Source organism: Styela clava, chromosome 15, assembly GCF_964204865.1.
Source record: "Styela clava chromosome 15, kaStyClav1.hap1.2, whole genome shotgun sequence".
Taxonomy (NCBI): domain Eukaryota; kingdom Metazoa; phylum Chordata; class Ascidiacea; order Stolidobranchia; family Styelidae; genus Styela; species Styela clava.
Genome location: NC_135264.1, coordinates 7,086,935 through 7,109,065, shown reverse-complemented (window position 1 = coordinate 7,109,065; position 22,131 = coordinate 7,086,935). Strand labels below are relative to the sequence as shown.

Sequence of the window (22,131 nt, the reverse complement as noted above, 5' to 3'; positions counted from 1 at the left end):
ATGTCTCATTTATCGTGAGCTTGGTAAGTTGTTGTCTACAGTCAATTTAGATGATTGTACAAGTCGAGTTGCAAGATAGAAAATCATTCAAATTGAGAACTTAAGTAGACATGTTTCATAACAGAACAGTGACGCTCAGACGAATGTCAGGCTGATGCAGAATGTATCGGACGCAAAAACAAAGCAAAGATAAAATACAAAAAAAATTAGAAAACCATCGACCCGTTCTCTAAACCAAGCTTTAAGTCAGACAGCATCAGATCGGTTAAAGCATGCAAATGTATCTCAAATGAGATCAAATTAATACAACGCTTACAAACAAAATTTGCCAAAGAGGTTATTTTTTAAAAAATTGCTCAAATTTCAAAGTTTCTAGAAATAACTAAACATTCATATTATTTTATGATACAGTATACTGTCATTTGAAATCAGCACATTATACACTAGTAAAAAAGACCTGCCATGGAATTATAGTATATCTGAATCTTATACATCTCATACTTATTCTATGATATGAGTCTAACAAGCTTAAAACAGAAACAGGGGCACCAGCCAGCCTCAATATGACTTCTTGACTTGGAATTATTAACTTATATTCTTAAACAAAAAGTCAATTCAACGTCATATATATTCGTAGCAACTCTACCCAAGTTTATATGTGCCAATTTGATTTCGAAATAGGCAGAACTTCAAGCCGGAAGAATTCAAAATTGCTTTATATCATAAACATTCAAATTTTGACTACTAATGTTAGTAAAATGATTCTCATTTATGATATAATATAATGAATCATGTTCTTAACACTCCGCGGAAGTAATAATGGTGGGGAGTGTTGGGATGATAAAGGTAAATGCTATGTTATGATAACGCACGCATTTAATGTTGAACACAACCAGCTTTTGCTCTTTGTTTTTTGAAGCAATGAACAACAGAATAATAAGAACAGAAGCTAAATTTGACATTATAGAGAGCAGGCAGAATAGAAATGAAGTCTACAAGTTATTGGATCTTGCTCGGATTAATTGCAGGTAAGAATCTTATTAAACTTGTCTCATTCAAGCGAGGTTATTTAGAATTAAATTGGCTGTAATAATAATCTGCCCTAAAACGTTAAACACAAAGTCATATATGAAACGAGTTGAATACATGCAACAAATCAATAGAACAACTGTAATGTCTAAGCCGCGAAATGATACAAATTGGATCGGTTTCCAACTTGGTCCAACTCCATTGTGGTTTTCTTTAAATGGTTTCACAAATCAGACAAATCATTAAAACAAAATTTTTTTGTCGGGGGCAACATGATGCAGAATATAAAAAACTAAGCATAATTCAACGATTCTCATTTCAGATATATATTTTCCGACATCAACGAGAGGTGACTGTCGGGAGACAAATGATCTTGGAAAGAAAGTTGGATATATCAACTCGCCACAAGCAAGCGGGTCAAACGTTCAAAACTGCGTGTGGACATTCCCCGAAAATATTGAAAAAAATAACGATATGATTGTTTTACAAATTGAACGAATGGAATTAATATACTCATACTATTCAACTTGGTGGTGTACTGGAGAACTGGATTTACAAGGTATATCTGTTTAAATTGCAAACATCCTAAAATCTTACGTAACGTTATTTTTATTAATGTTGAACTATCTTACTTTTAGGGCAAAATATTTGTGATTTCATTCAAGGTGTTTGTTTCATATTTTCACGAATATACAAAACCTGTGAACGTTTATCGAATGTAACTTCAACTTGCAGTCAAAAAATTTGGGTTTTGGGGAACGCTACATATCCACCCAAGCTTACATTCAAAAACAAAAGAAATTATTACGAGAGTAAACACAATTTTCGAATAAAATACACCTATGTGGACTGTAACAATTACATCAGTAAGTATTATGATTTATATTAAATTTTCAATGCATAATGTAATTTGAATTTGAATTTTACGAATTCATTTTAGTCCCCACCAGGACACCGGTTTCAACAACGGCCAGTTTAGCTGCAACAACGACGGCAGCTGACAACGCAACTTCTGAGACAGGCTATTTTAACAACAGCACTGATGGTCCGAAATTGGAAACGACCATTCCCGTTGGCACTAAAGACCGATTTAACGAAGCAAAAGAAGCCAACTACATTACATTAGTAATCGTTCTAGGCGGTTTTTGTGTCATTTTGACAGTGTTGCTGATGTATACAACAGTAAGGTATGGTTAAACTACAATATATATATATATATAAAGCTATATCACTTTCTCGCAATGACTGAATTTCAGTTTTAAATTCTTTTTTCAGATTAATTAAATATCGATCAGCTTCTGGTGCAAATGAGGATACCTCTATCAACGAGAATGAAGTTGCTGGGGCAACTGAAGATCTGCAAGAGATGCCAGTGTACAGCACGGTTAACACAACTTCAATTCAATCAATAAATCACGACGAAAGGATAATGGTAGACAACCAACTATATTCTTCTTTATAAATAAGCTTTTTGAAAATGCTTGGAGCTCTTCGAAACTTTACGGCAAGTCAATTGGTTGTTGAATTTAGATTCATTGAATCATCTTCCTGTTATGTCGTTCTAGGTACGAATCTCGACTAATTTAATATACTTTAAGCCGGCTAGATAGAAGATACACTTCTTCAGTCCTCCAGCGTTATCGATATAATCTGTGAAATATTGTATTTTAGGTTGATTGAATTTTAGGGTTAAGTAGAGTGTGCATTTGTCAGATATTATGTTTTTGAACTAAACAAAAATGAAGTGTATTTATATATATATATTATTTTCAGATTAACAATAGATGAATATTTCAAGAATTTAATCCTTTTCACAACCATTTTATGTGGTATTCAATCTTAAATATTTTTAAACATAGTTTTAATGTATTTGGTTTGTTTACAAACATTATTTACGTGACCTTGTATACATTTTTCTACATTGGAATGTTTCAAAAAATATTAAGCTTGTTTAATTCAAGAGATATTAAAGGTCTATTAGATATCAAACTATAAAGTAACAATGGACTAATTTGGTATTACGTAATATGTATAAGCAGTGCTGGATTTACCAATATAGCCTGAAGCCTCCAGCCTCGGGGTCTAGACATTTAATTTTGAACTATTAGACTGTTTTTCATTAAATTTTTAATCGTGAAGACTTGTTCCAGAATAAAAAACAGTTGGAAAATTCATGAAATTGATATTTGTTTAATTCTTTTTAATCGTCTCAATATTTTTTGTTCCGAATATTTACCGTATGAAAAGTTGAAAAATTAAAAGGGTCAAATAATTGAATTAATCAAATGGCATAGCCTAGGGGCCACTCATCGTCTAAATCCGGCCCTGCGTATTAAATAGCAGATATATTTTCATGTAAATTTCTTGTTTGAATGCTAAATAAAATTGTCGCCAATCTCTCCCAATAGTGCTTGAAGTGCATGGCGTACCTTTATTGGGCGTAGATAAGTATCACCACTCCGGCTTCTTTTGCCATTTTCCTGGATACTAAATTGCTAATGATGCAAACTATCTTCTTGCGGTTCCAACCAAGTGAACCTATAATAATTTGACAAATGTAAGAGCTCAATACAAACGAATATTGGGATGAATCGACAGTAAAACATGAAAATATAGTACAAATACCATAAAACACAAGATACGCAAATAGTCTACGACGTCACAATCCCAAAGAAATGACTCGTAATCGGATGTGTGAAAACCTGGAAAAACATACGTAGAAATGAATAAAAAAAATTAGTGTGACACTATCAGTACAATACAGATCGAATGCTGTGACATCTAAAAAGGCACGGAAATGGGCGCTCCCGTAGTATGTACACAACATAATGGCGGACACCTGAACATAGTATGTGTACCAGGTTAGGTTTAGGCCATAATTTCATTCAAATTTTCCCTATTTTAGTTCTATTACGAGTTCGGGGACTAGCCAAGTGACTCCCGTAGTATTTGTACCTGAAATTATGGCCTAACCTTTCCCTGATACACATACTACGTTCCGGTACCCGCCATCTAGTTGCACATACTACGGGAGTTACCGGAAATGTGGTAATCACACAGAAAATTAACTGCAAGTGTTGACTAGTTACGAAAACACTAACTCACGACAACAACACTATAATAATGACTTTGCACATAAGCGAATCCCACATTGACGGCAGTTTGACAAACCAGCTGAAAAGGAAATGCTCAATGGCACTCCTAGTGGTATGAATGAATATGGATACTCCATACACGACTGTTATAGACGTGGTCAGTTTCTAAATTTGCAGTTGTGAAGCGAATTCTAGACTTTTGTCTCTTACTAATGAAATAGAAATTAAAACGGTAAAAACATGATTCCCAAGTTGAGCAAAATTATTATCAGTGTAACAACACACCACTCATCTACTGTCTCTCCACAAGCGATTCATAAACTTATGTCATTTTAGAATTAAGTTATGTATAGTCCACTATATGCATTGATAAATATTGCAATGATGAGCTGTTTTATAAAAGTGTTTTTGCTTTTTAGAGTTAGGTATAACAATTGTTCCAATATACCGTACCTGGATTAAAAGGATGCAGAATATTTAACTAGGCATCCACTATTTCCTGTTAACCTATGGTGTGTGGGCTATTATCATTACATAGTGAGCGTGAGCATTGTGCAGACAAGTATGCAAAAACATATATCATGTTTATTAATCAGTCGCTCTGAAAGGTTTTTTGTAATATAAGATATAAGCAAATTTTATTCAGGTTACTGAATACTGTAAAACCCGGTGAGTTGCTTTTGTTAATTAAGTACCAAGGAAAACCACAAGTCTTACTACGAAATTTTAGAGTCGCATAGTCCTAATAAATATCTTATTCAGTAAAATCGACGTTCATAATAAATGGTCAATTAATCGTTGAAAATAGGGTTATTTCATATTGGGAGAACTTTATGATGCAATCATTTGACTTTTGTATCCATATATTTGAGCATTTCTGTCATGTTTCGAGTGGCATGTTAACTGTTAAGCACTGAAATAGTGCCCATGATAGTGTCAAAAGCAAAAACAGGATTGGACACCAGAAACATACATTTGATGTTTTAAGGTTTGAGTTTGGGTTTGATAAAACTAGGTGTCCAGTCTGTTTAACAAGTGTCATCTCATTTCAAGACATGACTATATACTGAACAGAGCTTGGATGGTTAAATCTCCCCCAGTGAAAATATATCGGCCGAAACCACGACTCAGCATGACTTCGTAGTTCGTACACGATCCCCAGATAATATTAACATATAAAAAATGAGCAAAATCCAGCCTATGCATTAGTTGAAATGTTGGTGAAAAAGGTTATACGCACAAAGGGTTACCAGTTACAATACTGTTTACTCAATACTGACCATACTCAGACAGGATACTTCATCAAGCGTCATTTCACGATCAAAATTAGTGCAAACGAATGGAATGACTAGTCCAAACTACTAGTCGATTAAATGTTAAACGCATCTTCATTTTGTATCCAGAAAATACAAGTTATGTAGCAGTCTAAGTAGAAATATAGTTAGAGGTAAAAAATGAAACTTCCTAGTATAAACGGTATCAGTACATTGTAAAAAAGTCTTGAACGGAACTTAAATGAAATTGATGCAGAGGAAGTCACTTCATGAAAACTGATGAATCATCCAAACTGAGCAAGGTTAATATATTACTAAACAACATAGTCATGTCGATGATCCATGGGGGACAGATATAAATATCTCACGCATCATTTACATTCAAATTTGAAATGAAAGCTTATATATTAGGATAGAAGGTAGGAAGAAATTGTAGACAACTTGATAAAAGATGCCGAAACTTACTTTGCTGCGTAATTTTTGTATATCATTATTTCAGGGATAGAAAAAGGGGTCGTGAACGTTATAGATCTAACAGACTAATTTTTACTACGGTGGTTCCACATACAAAAAAAAATTGAAAACAACTATTCTTATTTTACTGCACTATAGCTTGATCATTAATGTATTCAGTAATGAAAGCAATGTCGTATTCCCAGTACGTTTTGTACGCGAATATTATCCTAGGTAAGTAAACGCGTACAATACTATACACTTCTAATCGAAATTCGGGTATATTAAACAAATATTTTTGTTGTATTTAGCCTATTTGACAAATTGTTCCAGAGGATATTGCAGTCTTGAAAATTTGTATCTAAACAATACTGAAGGATATATATCAACACCACCTTATCAAAAAAGTAAGAACGAAAATTGCTCGTGGAAATTTTCCGACGCGTCGACATCCAAGGGAGAAGCAATCATCTTGAAAATAGATAAAATGAAATTAGTTGCAAAACACAGAGATGAATAATGGTGGTATAGCGTACGACTGAGCTTAAATGGTTTGTTTGATATATTTCCGTTGGCCTACTTTATTCCACAGTTATATACCATATTTCACATAAAGATTTTCGTTGAAGAAAAGGGGAATCAAATTATCTCGCAAGATTTTACTTTGGCACTCCTGTAGGTAGGCATCCTCTTTCTGTTAGACCAATATCAAATAGAATTGGCTCACAATTGGCTTCGAGTGTTTTTCACCAACAAAATTTTTCTTTGTTGTACTTGTACAGTTACATTAACAAACTTTCTTTTTCTGAGCTTCGCAGCTTGTCCCAAAGAAAATAAATGTCAGTCGACATACCCAGATAGCTGTGAGCTGTCATTCATTTAGTATTGTCAATTATTCCCAGAACAGATGAAACAAATACTAAGAAATCGCCGTTGATGTTGTCTCGACCTCTAGGTTTTTCAGGCTATTTGATGTACTGCTAAACCAATGGGTCACTAGGGCTGGGCGTTTCGAAACACTGTTTCGATACGTTTCGAAACACTGATATGTCGAAACGGCGCTCATTCGACTTCCGAAACGGATATTATGACGTCATAGCAAATGCAACCAGAAATCAGTCAAGGTATTATTCAGCGATGTCCAATTCGAAATTAATATCCGAATTCATTCGAATATTGCGACTCTCAAATATCGTTTTTAGTGTTTATAAGAATATTGAATATCGCACACAAGTCCTAGCGCCGCCGTCCGCGGTTTGATTGAAAACATTTCACAATTATTTCATTTTTTATGTTTTATCGTAATCGAAGACACTCTTTGCGACGCGCAATAAATGACTGTCGACATGAAATGATTCAAGTCAGCGCCGACTTGCAGTATAACTTATCGGGGAAGTTTTTGATTGAAAATATTTTACAATTATTATCGTATATTTCAACATTGTCGAGATAGTCTGTGTTAGCGCGGCAATAAATATAAAATCAAATTTTGTCGTAATTATTCTTTTTCATCCTTAGTTTTGATAATGACCGAGCATTTCTTGCATTTACCTCATAGGAAATAGCTCTTAAATATTATTTAGTATATATCGCAGATTTTATTGTTAGACTGCCGTCGTTAATAATAATATCGTTCAGTTCAAGTTTGTGGTATTAACTTAAAAACAATACTAAAACCACAACAGTCGACATGAAATATTTAAATCACAGAGCTGCCTTGAAGAAAAATAAAACACGATTTTCAGTCTTAATTCTCCGTCATTGGCGGATGGAAATTTGTGAATCGGGTCCACTCATTTCATTACGACGATGATCGCGTTATAAGCAAAATAAAAATCAATTCCCCCCAGTAGCACAATAGTCAATATTTGTGGGAAGGGATAATTGTGGCGAAATTTAGTTGAACGAGGTCGATGTCACGTTGACGATAAACAGTCAATGAGTTAATGTTAATTTTACCGTATAATTTAAAACATTTCTCTGGGCGCCTAGTTGTTCTTTTTTCTGTGCTGGTCAAGATAGGCCACAATTCATAACTACTGTAATGTTTATTAATTAAGTCCATTTCCCTAGAGCAAAAATAACTAATTTCACTCACCGATAATATCATGAAAGCCCATTTCCTATGTTCCTGGAGTTTAGAATGTATTCGGAATTCAGATTAAAAAATATTTTTTACAATGTACTGGATCAAGAGGATCTGTGGCGTCGGATAAAATAGAAAATGAGCATTGATACGTTAAGAGCCCCATATGCTATGCTGCTTGTGAGCCCCATCTCTAACAATGACGTAATTCGTATTATTCTGGTGCCATTTGGTCACTGCTTTGTCATTAAGCAGAAACGTTTGTGGAATTATCATTATCGGTTCATGCTTACGAATTAGCCACCAGTGCTTCCTTTTTGTAGTTTTAATTCTGGAAAATATGTACCGTGGCCAGTATATATACGGTACAATAAATTCGTTGGGTAATATTGGTGACATGTTTCACTGTCTGTGACAAACGTGTGTTTCGTTTCGATTTCGTTTCGAAAGCAAAATTTCGTTTCGATTAAAATGCCCAGCCCTATGGGTCACCTATGAAGCTGTCTGTAATTTATAATAAAGAAGTCAATGGCATCCAAATTGCATCCACGCTACATTTCTCGACAAGTAAGTTATGGCATAATCAACATATTATGAAACTAGCAAAAATTTTACCTTATTTTTTTGAATAATGTATGTGATCTTACAAATTTTTTTTCGAAACAGGTCAGAACATATGTGACTTCCAACCAGGTGTTTGCTTTATATTTAAACCTGACAAAATTGATTGTGAAATCCTTCACAATGCTACTACCACATGTACACACAAGATTTGGTTCACCGGAAAAGACGCATATCCTCCAAAAGTTTTGTTCGAAAGCGACAATCATGATTACAAAGATTGGCACATATTCAAAATAAAATACAGCTACGTTGCTTATAATAATGACTCAGGTGATCATTAAATTATTCTAACGTAATCTAGAGGTTAGGTTGCGATAAAAGAGAGTGAGGTAAAAAAGCTATCGACAACAAAATGACGCACAAACTTGTTATCTTCAGATAATTTACGTACAGACATATTTCCTATTGTGCAAATTAATTTGGACTCTGGTATATTTTGACACAAATACACTGCAAAAGTGCTCTGGTAGTGGTAGTCACTATTGCCGAAAATTCCAATGAGGTCTTGCTCTCCCTATTCACTCATCTATCTCTAAGCAAATTTTAAGCTGAAAATATTTTACTCCCCAAAAATACCTACAATGGGCTAAAAAGTCTTTAAAAGTGGTAATTTCAATGTAGAATTGTGGATGTGGATACCCAAAACTGATTGTGGTGCATGGGTATACATAACTACAGAAAAAGCATGCAGCAACGCTAATATTTTTATTCCTAACAAACACCACACATGCTTCTCTGTACTGGGAGCATATTAGCAATTTATTACCCAACCGAGGGTGTTGTATTCCCAACAATGTGCCTATCTACTCGAAGACTATTGGTCACTTTTGGTTAATAATGAGATGAACCTGATAGCTTAATTACGGAAAGATACGAATTTCATGCTCGCAAAATTAATCTCCAATCCAGATAATATTCACTCCTGCATTATAACTCCAAATGTGAATGAATTTAATAAATCGTTTGCAGTATCAACCACCGATGCCGCATTTATAAGCTCAACGCAGAAACCCGATCAAGCTACCAGAGGTACATCTCAATTTTCACTTAACGCAGCCGCTACCGTTACTCTTGGACGTAAGTGTAAGAATAGACATTAAACAAAGTGTAAGAATAGACATTAAAGCTATAATCATATCAAACAAAATATTAAGAAAATGTATTATTTTGAGCAGGGGTGAACCATGTCGTTTACGAAAACAGTAAAGGACAAACAACTGAAAGCCTCGTTGTCATTATTCTTGGGATCCTATGTGGAATCTTAGCGATTGCATTGATACTATCGGCTGTAAGGTATGAGTGAAATAAATAAACTAAGAATATTTAACAGATGATAAGGTATTCTTCGCTTTCTTCACTATAAAAATATTTGAAATCAACTTCTGTATATATATATATATATATAGTGATGAATTGCATCAAGACATTATGAGGAAAGTAATTGTTCATATCGCGAACAGGTTTACTTTTCATAAGTGTAAGATGAATAAAACTGTTAAACTCAATATTTTTTCAAAAGGACGTCTAAATTTTTGCTTGATAAAAACCCGAAGTTACATTCAATGAAAACAAAAATGTAAAAATGTCAATTTATGGCTGTGGATAGTTTGACACCTATATTGCTGTACTTTAAAATGTATGTACTTCATAATTCATTGTACTGATACTTTCAATTTAGGCTCCATACAACACATCAGAAGTTGAAGAAAAGCAAAACCATTGATTTGAACGACATATCAAATAACGATTCTCCAGTAGAAGAAGTCAACGATATTCCTATATACAGCGAAGTCAACAAACAAAAGAAAAATAAACGTAGTGTTTCAGACGAGAAATTAGTTGTAGATAATGAATTATATAATGCGTTATAGAAAAAAGGAGATAGGATTATGTTTTCTGTAGTAAACTGGCGTTAATCGAAAATACTGTTTAACTAACCTGGCCTATGTTAGCACAGCATTCCTAATTCAATAAAAAGAGGGATTGCTAAATATTAAAAATGTTGTTTATTTAAAAGCCTATTTGTCACTGTAAAACTATACAAGAAGTGTCAATTCTATTTCTATAGCTATCTTTATCCAATATACATAGTGATATCAAGCTTGCAGGCTATTGCTAATTTTGGAGTTTCATTTGTTTTATCATATCTTTCTGAGTGTCAAAAATTTTTTTTTCATGTTGAAACAATAACTATGAGACTATTTTTATGATACTGTGCCAGAAAAACGATCTTTATTGCTACTTTTAGTATTTTCACCCATATACTATTCACTTCTGACTGATCGCATATTTTCAGTAATTGATGATATATTATTGTCGAACTTTTTTACACCGGACACCCTAGAGAAATTTTTGAACCAGTGGATTCGTATTATTGAATAGTACTCGCCTAAATAAATATTTGGCGTTACCACTCGGTGTAGACTGTGGCGTAATTCAGTGTTCGTGCAATACCATAGAAATACTACAGATATACTTATCTCAAAGTATATCAGTCAACACTTGCTGCATTGACTGTTTTCATTGAGTGGTGAAAGTTTCCTCCGCAGTTACTCATAATTTATCTATTTTTGACTCCAAATAATGGGGAGGGGGGGGTAAATTAATTTTAGTTCAAGTTTATGTTGACGCAATCTCGGTTGTATTACCACAAAACATACTTGAAAAGTCAAAAAAAATCCAAATGATACATACCCAGTAGAAATGCTGTTGGTTAAATATAGAATATATAGGTATAAATAGTACCGCTACGAGTAGCCTATTACGACATAATTATAAAGACTTTGTTCCTTTTGCATTGAGAAGTCATTTAACGTACTTCAAGTCATTGATAGCAGAGATGGTTGTCAGTTATTTATGTTATCATCCTGTAAATATTAACAAATTTGCGATTTGGACTGTGTCAAATGCCCCAAATGAAGAGGCCCTACCAGTGAAATAATGGTTGGACGGATTCGATGGTTGAGCGCATGATCGAGAACATACTTTTGAAAGCTGGATTTTACGTACAAGATACTGGAAGCACGGAAAAGATTTTGCGGTTTCGATAAGATAATCGAATGTAATTCAATTTCGCAGTTCTATCCTTTTTCCTCTCATGATTTTCTGTCTTTCAGGACCCGTTCAATAAATAACAACCCCTTCCCCTTGAGAAATGTGTAAGAATCGGGCCAAAGTGGCACTGCAGCAATAGGGGGAAGTAGTAATTTGGTAGTAAAATTATTAAAAAAAAATTTTAAAATGTTACTTATAGTGATACAACAATTCAAACTCAATACGAAAAACAACTCAAAAGAAATAATACCAAAATATACATTCCAAATGGAACAATAAAGAACGGCTCTTCGCAGTCGGCTACTATTTGTGGCCACGGCGACATAGTATTAATCAATTTCGATTGGTATGTGTTGTATAGATAGAGCAGCAATATTGAGTGAAAGCTCCATTGTGAATTGTAATCAGCAAAAATATATATAGTGAGCATAACCCGCGGTGAAAATTGTCGCTTGCTGTTTGCGAAGAAACAGAAATCTGGTGTTATCTTTCTATACTACATAAAGTATGTATATTGAAACTTAATTAACTAACAAGAAGTGCATTACTTACTCACTTGTTAGAAATGGAAATTCCATTTATCGTTAGATTTGAGAAAATGAACCGGGCAATATTTTTCAAGGAAGCGTGTCGTGGTGATTTTCTTTTTGTATTCTAACATTCGACCTTGGTTTAATCTTTCATCGCAACAATTTTTACCACCGACATATCAAGTATGTCCTTTAATAAGCTAACTATACTGCAACATGATTTAATATCAGAATAACAACAGTTTGTGTCAGTGACGTCATCACCGCAGATGTCATTGTATTTTAAAACATGGGATATGACGCTGGTGACAAATCTGTTACTACGTAACATACATGGCCGTACCGTGTATCATGGTGCGAGCGCGCTTAACGTATAATCCAATCTTTGGCAACCAGGACAATTATTCCAAATCGAAACAGGGAAATACGTCAAGCATGGCGGTCATGTCGATATAAGGCAGCTCTTATTCCAAATAACCGTAATTAAATTATTTGTGCAGGCAGCTAAGGCCTATCACGCTTCTCGTGTACATTAAATTGTTTTAACAGGCAAACGCAGATCATAAGACTGTGACTAATTAGTCCACCAGACGCTACATGTACGCGGTCAACGCGATTAGCAGACACCTCTTGTTTAGGCTTATATCCTACGTTGACTGAGGCGTTGAAAGCTTTATGATGCCTTTATGATATCCTTGCTGTCTCGATGATGTAATATCCGATTCGCTTCCTCGGAGCGGCTCAGCAGTATTGCATTTCAGTGCAGGCTACTGTATCGTTCAGTACGCTGATTAGGAGGCTAAGCGTTGGCCGCAGGCAGGGTTTTGCGTAAGACGGATTATCTTTTCTGATTGTAGCTAAGTCCGAATGTCTGTAAATTTGAAATTCGTGTCACTAATGAACGGAATACTTCAATAAAGAGCCAGCATAGCCGCGCCACAAAGCATGCATAAGTTAAAGGCTCGTGATTGTGTGTGTCTCGCGCTCATTTCACGACGCCCTAAGCAGTGTAGCTTGCTTGCTCTGACCACCAAGCAACAGATACTTCAGTTTGAATTGGTGTGAAAAAATCTAGACATAATTAAAACGAAGGTAGCGTAACGTTAGCGGAATTTGATATAACATTTCAATTCTACACCATGACTTTCATTTTATAAATGTCAGTATTTGAGCCGTGTTATGGTATGTAAAATATCAAATTTGATATAAAAAATCTGTATTGATTGTTGCAGAGAAATCTGAACATCGCTTCAACAGCTGTTTTCAATTTTATTCAGGGTAGATTATAATGTTCGCATATGCCAAAGAGTTATTTTTATGCCCGGAGCATTAACAGTAACTTGTATACTGTAAAGTGTATGAATAGACTTTGAGCATAAAAGAATACAATTGATCAGGATATTCAGCATCCGTACATGCATGAATGAATGACAACAAAATAGATAAAGATAAAATGGCAAGTATGCTCCGATGCGTGACCGTTGGGGATGGAGCCGTGGGAAAAACTAGTATGCTTCTCAGCTACAGCCAAGGCGGATTCCCAGATGAATACGTGCCGACCATCTTAGACCAATACGCAGGTAAATATCTTTATTGTAACCGACACCACATTAACATAAAATTTAAAATGAAGCAGATTGCAAATGACGTAATAAACGGTACGGGTGTATGATGTCACATTATTATAAAATTAACCAGTTTCTAAAAATTCTTCAGTTCCAAAATAAAACTTTAATGTCAACATGAAGAAAAAGCAAATAAAAAACCCCATGTTCGACAAAATAGTTACACGCATTCCGATGCCCTTATATAATCTTGTTGCGTATTTTATTGCCCAAACATTAGCTTATAGGTGTTACTTTGGGTATAAATCGTTTTGAATACGATCAAACATGAACCACGCTCAAAGTGTACGATTTTTTTGTGGCGATTGCATGACATAATGAAATCATTCGACTTTAAATTTTCAATACTAAAATCCCAACTTATGTTTTTGTTATCATTGTAAAATATTGATCTCCAAGTTAAAAATTATATGAGATTTACAAGATTTCACAGTAACTTGATTTAGGATCCTCATATCTTTATATAATTGGATAAGTTAACTGACGTTGTTCGCTATCAGAGCGTACAAATTGATGTTAAATTTACTAATTTTGATTATCTTTAATAGCAATCGCTCTATCAAAAAGTTATTGATCACTGTGTTATTTATTTATTTCATTATGTTCAATTCATGTTTGTACCACGTTTGTGAAAAGGTAAAATTTGACAGGTCATGAAAACCCATTGAATGTTTTATATCCATTCCCGATATCGTTCGGTAATTTACTGGTTAGTAGTGTTTGAAACTGAAACGCGAAAATCAACTGGTAATATCGAACCTTCAAAAGGATATTAAGATCCGCAGTTGCCAAGGAGTTTATGAGGATTGGTTCGATAATTTATAGCATGGTCGTTGCTTCATCCTTGAGCAATTTTTGGCCAAAAATATGACCGACAATTTGAGTTGTATTTGAGGTGATAATTGTGTAAAAATTACAACTAAACCACAACTTAAAAAACACCATGCTGCGTAGCCAATATAGCTTTACTTAAACAATTTTAGTGATTTCTTCTCAACTACTTTTAAAATGTAACTGCTGGTAAAGCTTTTCGACCCAACCAGAATCGTTTTATCCTCTTTTGACAAGACTAAGTTGTTAATATTAAACATAGAGTATTTTTAATAATTTAAACCATTGTGTTTGGGAAAAATATCACCTAAGTGAGAAAATTCTGCATCATTAAGTTCAATAAAGTCGATGCAATAAAGTTTTCTTCGCGAATGCGATTGAACCAATTTTATTTTTAAACATGTTTGTGATCCATAAAAACGAATTCTATATCCAACGATTTCTAAATTGAAAAATCACATGAATTTCATAAATGATAATGAAGTGCTGGGAGTCAATCAGTAGGCATTAAATCGAAGCTTAGGCAAATGGTAAGACCACTTTTTTTCTCTTTAGGCGATGATATATATGATACCTAGATCGTCATAGATCAAACATTTTCACGCCATCGTTTTATTCAATAAAAATGTTGTCAAAATCGTTAGCATTTTTCAAAAAAGTTACATAGCAAATTTCCTAATTCGTGATAGACGGTGGACATAAATAAATGTTTATTTCAAACTACAGGCTGCCTTCCTTATCATTAGGCGATGCGTATAAGTCATGTAAAATCGTTACTAGTCAAATTGGTAATGTAATACGAAGCAAGCTTGATACAACATTGAAAATAGGCATAGATTATACTTGGCCGAGCCAAGTGTGCGCTTCGGTCAAGAATAGACACAAGCAATTTCTCGCTAGGAAAACGTACCAAACAGCGATGCTAAATCAATACCCATTTGGGTGGACATTGTTCCCGGGTCAGCGATTGATTAAAAGGCCATTTAATACATTTGAGCATACTACGTTAAATTTACTGTAATTTTGAAATATTTGGTATTGTATAAAATGAATGAATCGAGATTTACACCACATAGGTTTATATATACAATTTTTTTGAACTTTTCAATCAATATTAGTTTATTTTTTTGTATTTGGCAATGATTTCAATTTTATCAACTTTTCGCCAGACTGCATCTAATTATCTATATTCAAATAAACGATTGATTAGCTTGACGCCGACATGACAATATCAAAAATTTGTCTTTGAATGCGGAGTTACAGTCTCATTTTGAAGGTCTATTGAATTTGTGCCAAAATCCGAATCAATGACCAATGTCAATATATAAGATGACATTCAGAAAACAGATGAAGACACGCAAACTAAAAAGTGATTTTGGTCAGACGAAACGTTACAGAAATATATTTGTGTTAGTGTGCAGCAGGACTCTTTATTTGCATATTAACTTAACAATGTTTGCAAGTGAATAATGTGAAACGCCAGCGATTACATATGAGTGCTAAATTCCGGTGTGATGTCATAATACAAACCTATATGTAAAACTGCCAAGATATGATCACACAAACTAATAATAATAAACCTTATTGTGCGTGTGCACCACAGCTCAGCGATGTATTTCCTAATCGTCAGTATTTTTTCAATTAAACGCTACTGAATGGGGGCAGCATGGTCTAATCGTTAGTGCGTTGGTGTAACCGTGGTCGCATCTTGCTGGCTATGAATTTCGTTGTCGGTAATTGGTCTTTTTCATTGTTCAACCCAGAGCTATAACTTCGGCCATTGTGTAAGACAACATCATTGCAAAGATGTACAAACATAAATATTTAAAAACAAGCAAGTGCCACAGCAATATAAAAAGGTTAATACAATTTAATCATTTGATTTCGAATTTGTCATGGCATTAAAAACTATTAACTTATAGTATATGCCATTTTATCGCAATGTTTTGTCAGGTTTCATTGCACAAATATGACAATGTCATTCACAAACCTTGTAAGAATGACGACATACGACGAGCCAATGTCTGCCCACGTTGAAATTTATTACAATGAAGCAACTGACCAAATATGGTAGCAAAGCACGTGGGAATTCCTTTGTTGTACATGTAATAAATAAGATGACGCGCTATTTCCTAGCCCAGTAACGTAGACTGTGTTATGATTATTGATTTTATTTTTACTATACATGTATTATTCTAAAATTACATTGACATGTTTTGGGTCTGAGGTGTTTGAGTTTGAAAGAGACAATTTGTCCAGCATCTTGTAGGGACTTTGTTGAAGTATTACATTTATTAAGCCTAATGAATCTATGATGTTTAGGATTAATCGGTGTATTTTATCGTCCCAAATTATGGCTTGTTTCTCGATATTATTCGGATTTTCAACATTCTTGCCGTATTGGTGGAAAACGATACCCAACTTTCGCAAACAAATTTAGTACAATATGTTAATGATGTTATATTTTAGAGTCAGCTATTTACTTCAAATGCATCAGCGCACTTTGTGTTTGATCATGTCACGCTCTATATAAGTTCGCTTATAATTTAAATGTCAGCTTCAGTGGTAGAGCTTAATTTTTGCATGCATAAATTTTGCTTCATGATGTGCAAGTGAACTTGTAATGCAATTATGGTTGCTTGACATATTTTCGTGTCCATATTTTTTTTGTTATCCATACAGAGAGAAGCTACCGCCGTCGTTAGACTGGCTGTCGACTTTTTTACATATATGTGCATATATCACCAGACATTGATTGATAAAATTGTAGAAACAGAGAATAAATTTTCTTATATATGGTAGCAAAACAACAATGTCGTCAAGCCATGCTATAGCAAAAAAGGTGGATACTTTACTTCATAATTTTGAGGCAAAAGAGTGACACTACATTTTTTAACGGCATTCGTAGTTCATTTGTCATTTATGTTTTTCTACAGCTAATATCACTGTCAATGGAACTCCATATATTCTGGAACTTGTGGACACAGCTGGACAAGAGGATTACGATCGTTTGCGACCTCTTTCTTACAACAAAGCAGATATATTTTTAGTTTGTTTTTCTGTAGTCGTACCATCATCTTACAACAATGTTAAAGAAACATGGATTCCAGAATTGCACGCAACGAAATCTAATGTACCGTTTTTATTGGTAAGTCCCATCTATATTTTTTAACCTGCAGATTACAAGGCCAGTGCTCAGTTGATATTATTGTCAGTACAAAATCCCGTGCTTATAAGACAAAAATTTGGTCAGTGATTTTCGCCTACCTTTTTATGTGTTTGAATATTATTGCATTGACGATTCCTAGTTCATTCTATGGGACCGTACACTTGGCCTTTACCAGCTTCCGCTCTTGGCAGCTCTACAAACGCTTCTCACAAATTCACGCGCGCAATATAGACTCGCTGACTGACTAGGCCTAACTCAATTACAAATCTACGTATATTATGCAGTACCCCTGGGACCTGGTCGGTTTTATTGGTTTCAAGAAAGGTTATATATCCCTACAGCAAATATACGAAGGTTTTGCAGGGTTCATGTACTCTTTTGCAAGGTTCGAACGACCTATTGTTGAAATTTCTTGCTACAATCGAACGGAAGTCAATTTCACCGCTTTTCAATTTGATTGGGTCAAACTCATGAGCACGTACACAGCAAGGCATTGTAATGCCAATAGTTAAAGCAAAACATTGTTCATGATTAATCATTCCGCTTTTCCACTATCATTAGGTCTAGCTATCATTTTTAGCCATCATTTTTAGTCTTTTAGCTAGGCCATCATTCATTCGCTTGGTACACAAGTGCCGTTATCTTTACATTTTGAAAAACGTCGCTACGTCAGTGTATTTGCTGAAAGATTCTGTGGATTATTGCTTGAAGAATATCATGGACGCCGCTAAACTATCACAAGTAGTGTCAAATATTCCCAATTCTTGACTTAAGCCTAATTTATTCTTTGTATGAAATTGGACTTTTAATTTTATTTTCGTGAATGCCTGGTAACTTAAGCGATGCATTGAACTATAAATAAAACAGATTGGCAAAATGCAATAGACCTGTTTTTGTCCGAAACAAGGTAACCAGTAGTACTGAGAATAAGAAAATTCGCCCAAATGCGTGTCGACGATACCAAGGGCCATTGGCTCAGTCAGACCAGACGACCAATATTTATTTTGTTCTGTTAACAGGTTGGAACCCAAATTGACTTGAGAGATGATCCGAAAGTATTACAAGATCTTCACTCAAGAAAGCAAAAGGTTATATCTAAAGAAATCGGACAAAAAATAGCCAAAAAACTCGGAGCAGCGGGTTACCGAGAATGTTCAGCTTTGACAATGGTCGGGATTAAGGACGTTTTTGATGAAAGCATTTACATTATTCTCAACCCACCGGAAAAGGAGAGGAGTATACGAAAAACTTGCTGTCCTATATCCTGATAGGTGGGACATGAAATGATCAAAATATGGAAATATCCATTCATATGTTATATGGAGCAAATCAATCGGATCTGTATGATACCCGCGTGGTCCAACAGTTTCTATCGTGAAACAGCACATGTAATTCCTGCCAATTATATAAAATTGCATGGACTTGTTTTTCTTCCAGGATTGTTTTCAGGAGTGTTGGGCAAAGTCGGACTTATGCTAAAATCTAGAATACAAACAATTTTAACACGAGAGAACTTTCGGTTGTTGTTGTTGGGGTAGGAATGGCGGCGGTTGTTGACTTTCCAACCACTAGACCGACCGCTGTCAAACTTTACTAGTCTAAAATCAAAGTGTTTTCCCGGATGCTGTTGATTTGCGTTTATCCCAAATTTTGAAAATGTTGAAAATTATGCCACTTGATTTTATCTAGCTTTATCTCGTTAAAGTGACTCGTAGCGCCATAACTAACTTGATCTGTAAATGGAGCGATTATTATAATTATAAAATCATTGCGAAATATTGCGAATAACTAAACATCACACATGTTTTTATTAGAAAATTTCTGTATGGCAACAATATGAACAAACATTATATTGTATACAATATTCAAACATTGCACACACAGAAAAATCACATTTTTATTACGGTGATTTATGCACGTCAATGTAGTCTCCTATCGTAACAATCTTTCCCCTTTTGCATATGGATACACGTTGCATTGCTTTAAGAAATTTATAGACGTTTAGACAAAATAGACGTTTAAAAGTGTTGTGTGACCTTCAAGTTTTGAGTGTCACAGTGAAGCAGAAGGTCTATCCATAGCTTGCACTTCTTCATTAACCTTGTTTTGTTGCATTTTACTCAGTTATTGTATTCAAATTCCGAATTACAACTCGTCCGAATAAATACGTTTTATAAATATTGCTGTTCATCTAAGATTTTTGCTGTATATCATGGCACCTTGTACTCTTCGTATTCCTCTATTTATTGATACTTTTTTCAATTTTCCCACTTTTATCCATTTTCATTTCTGATTATCGAGAAAATTTTGTTATTGGCAACACGTGAGCGTGTTTGACCTATTTCAAAATTTTCGTAGCAAAATTAGTGTTTTTGATAAAATTAAAAAAAAATGAACAAATAAACACCGACTATTTTTGTAAAATATCATGGTTTAAGATTCAAATTTGTCGCTTGGCTGCAATTGCAAAAACTAAAATGAAAAAATAAAAGGTAGTGACGGTATCTAATGAATATATATACCAGATAATATTTTAAGGTAAAACATTTAGCTCAATTTCTTTTAAAATCTGGCAGCTTCAGAACTATTGGACACAGCCTACTTACTACAACTTCTTCATTTCATCTTTACCAAATTAGGGTTTTAAAAGATTTAAAACGAATTATTTTCTTAATTTTCTCTTCTCACCACTGGTTAGAACATGATTCTCTAAGCTGTCACATATAGATTTCAGATACTAATGATCTGATCTAAATAACCAGAATCTTTTTCCAAAGGGGCTTTCTACTTTCCACTAAATTAGAAGTGACTGGACTGACTAGAACTCACAGACCCACGGTAAGGTAATGGGCTTGGAATAGTCACTGCATTGACTAGAACTCGGAAGTAAAGTGATGGACTTCAAAAAAGTACTAGACTGACCAAAACTGGAGGTAAGGTGATAGACTTGAAATAGTTAATAGACTGACTAGAACTGGAGGTAAAGTGGTAGATTTGAAATAGTTTAGTAGTATCTAGACTGGCTAGAACTCGAGGTAAGGTGGTAGACTTGAAATAGTTACTAGACTAACTAAAACTCGAGGTGAGGTGGTGGACTTGATATAGTCACTAGTTCAGCGTTTCCCAAACTTTTTCGGCCACGAAACACTTTTTATCTCGCCTCGCGGAACACCTGTTTGCCTGTAATGTTAGTCTAATGGAGATAGAGAAGTACCTGCCGCAATTAACTGCAGACCTGCAGTTTATTTACCTGCTGAATCGAGTTTAGCGAACATGAGTAACTTGTTCAGCATTTCAAAGTAAAACCAGGGAGAGATGGAGGAAGAAGAGTTGACCTTTTGCCTTCATTCTTTAAAGTTTAGACATACTTTTTGCCTATGGCAAAACCAAAAGGATTGCTGTAAACTTGATAATGAACTAACAACCAATAAGCTGGGCCGACGGTTACTGAATTACGAAAATGCAACTACTATAGTTAGTCCGCTTTGGGTCGACTGTGACTCGATGTTGAGCAACAACTTCACGATCCCTAGATCGCCATGGCGACCAATTTAAATGTATTTAGATTTTTTCCCCGGAACACTCGGAAGACTCTTGGGTACACTAGTGTTCCGCGGAACACAGTTTGGGAAACGCTGCACTAGAATAACTAGAACTCGAGGTAAGGTGGTAGACTTGAATTACCAACTAGGTTGACTAGGACTGAAGTTAAGCTGATACACTTGAAATAGTTACTAGACTTACTAGAACTGGAGGTAAGGTGGTAGATTTGAGATAGTTACTAGACTAACTAGAACTTGAAGTAAGGTGGTAGACTTGAAATAATTAGGCTACTAGACCAACTAGAACTCGAGGTAAGGTGGTAGACTTGAAATAGTTACTAGACTGACTTAAACTGGAGGTAAGGTGGTAGATTTGAAATAGTTACTAGACTAACTAGAACTCGAGGTAAGGTAGTAGACTTGGAATAGTTACTAGACTGAGTAGAACTCGAGAGAAAATGGTAGATTTGAAATAGTTACTAGACTGACTAGAACTCGAGAGAAAAGGTGGTAGATTTGAAATAGTTACTAGACTGACTAGTTCGAGGTAAGGTGGTAGACTCGAAATAGTTACTGAACTGACTAGAACTCGAAAAAAGGTGGTACATTTGAAATAGTTACTAGAACTCACGATGAGGTGGTAGACTTGAAATAGCTACTGGACTGACTAGAACTCACGATAAGGTGGTAGACTTGAAATAGTTACTGGACTGACTAGAACTCAAGAAAAGGTGGTAGACTTGAAATAGTTACTGGACTGACTAATACTCGAGGTGAGGTGGTAGATTTGAAATAGTTACTAGAATGACTAGAACTCGA

At 34.7% G+C, this 22,131-nt stretch overlaps 3 protein-coding genes across 4 annotated transcripts; all 3 read left to right on the top strand.

Annotated features, from left to right (window-relative positions):
- The first annotated feature begins 9 nt into the window (after window positions 1-9).
- LOC144432454 (uncharacterized) lies at window positions 10-3,434 on the top strand. The gene is made up of 5 exons (XM_078120597.1): window positions 10-1,028; window positions 1,352-1,588; window positions 1,668-1,895; window positions 1,970-2,216; window positions 2,305-3,434. Exons 1-5 carry the CDS (start codon window positions 986-988, stop codon window positions 2,489-2,491), a joined length of 942 nt encoding a protein of 313 aa, XP_077976723.1. The 5' UTR covers window positions 10-985; the 3' UTR covers window positions 2,492-3,434.
- A 2,475-nt stretch (window positions 3,435-5,909) lies between these two features.
- Window positions 5,910-10,892, top strand: LOC120334256 (uncharacterized). 2 transcript variants are annotated; one of them, XM_078109465.1, is made up of 6 exons: window positions 5,910-6,085; window positions 6,163-6,258; window positions 8,604-8,831; window positions 9,531-9,638; window positions 9,737-9,854; window positions 10,240-10,892. In XM_078109465.1, exons 1-6 carry the CDS (start codon window positions 6,022-6,024, stop codon window positions 10,430-10,432), a joined length of 807 nt encoding a protein of 268 aa, XP_077965591.1. In that variant the 5' UTR covers window positions 5,910-6,021; the 3' UTR covers window positions 10,433-10,892. The 2 variants fall into 2 exon arrangements, 1 of the variants encoding a protein (XP_077965591.1); XR_013468913.1 differs by lacking the exons at window positions 9,531-9,638; window positions 9,737-9,854; window positions 10,240-10,892 and having other exon boundaries at window positions 6,163-6,402; window positions 8,604-8,742.
- Window positions 10,893-13,401: 2,509 nt separating this feature from the next.
- Window positions 13,402-20,174, top strand: LOC120334270 (cell division control protein 42 homolog). Its single transcript, XM_039401748.2, has 3 exons — window positions 13,402-13,725; window positions 17,538-17,749; window positions 18,790-20,174. Exons 1-3 carry the CDS (start codon window positions 13,569-13,571, stop codon window positions 19,036-19,038), a joined length of 618 nt encoding a protein of 205 aa, XP_039257682.1. The 5' UTR covers window positions 13,402-13,568; the 3' UTR covers window positions 19,039-20,174.
- Window positions 20,175-22,131: the final 1,957 nt, after the last annotated feature.

Coding starts and splice junctions, on each gene's coding strand:
- LOC120334270 (XM_039401748.2), top strand. CDS start 13,569: ATGAATGACAACAAAATAGATAAAGATAAAATGGCAAGTATGCTCCGA. Junction 13,726..17,537: donor CATCTTAGACCAATACGCAG/GTAAATATCTTT, acceptor GTTTTTCTACAG/CTAATATCACTGTCAATGGA. Junction 17,750..18,789: donor CTAATGTACCGTTTTTATTG/GTAAGTCCCATC, acceptor TTCTGTTAACAG/GTTGGAACCCAAATTGACTT.
- LOC120334256 (XM_078109465.1), top strand. CDS start 6,022: ATGTATTCAGTAATGAAAGCAATGTCGTATTCCCAGTACGTTTTGTAC. Junction 6,086..6,162: donor GTACGCGAATATTATCCTAG/GTAAGTAAACGC, acceptor TGTTGTATTTAG/CCTATTTGACAAATTGTTCC. Junction 8,832..9,530: donor TGCTTATAATAATGACTCAG/GTGATCATTAAA, acceptor AATCGTTTGCAG/TATCAACCACCGATGCCGCA.
- LOC144432454 (XM_078120597.1), top strand. CDS start 986: ATGAAGTCTACAAGTTATTGGATCTTGCTCGGATTAATTGCAG. Junction 1,029..1,351: donor CTTGCTCGGATTAATTGCAG/GTAAGAATCTTA, acceptor TTCTCATTTCAG/ATATATATTTTCCGACATCA. Junction 1,589..1,667: donor TGGAGAACTGGATTTACAAG/GTATATCTGTTT, acceptor TCTTACTTTTAG/GGCAAAATATTTGTGATTTC.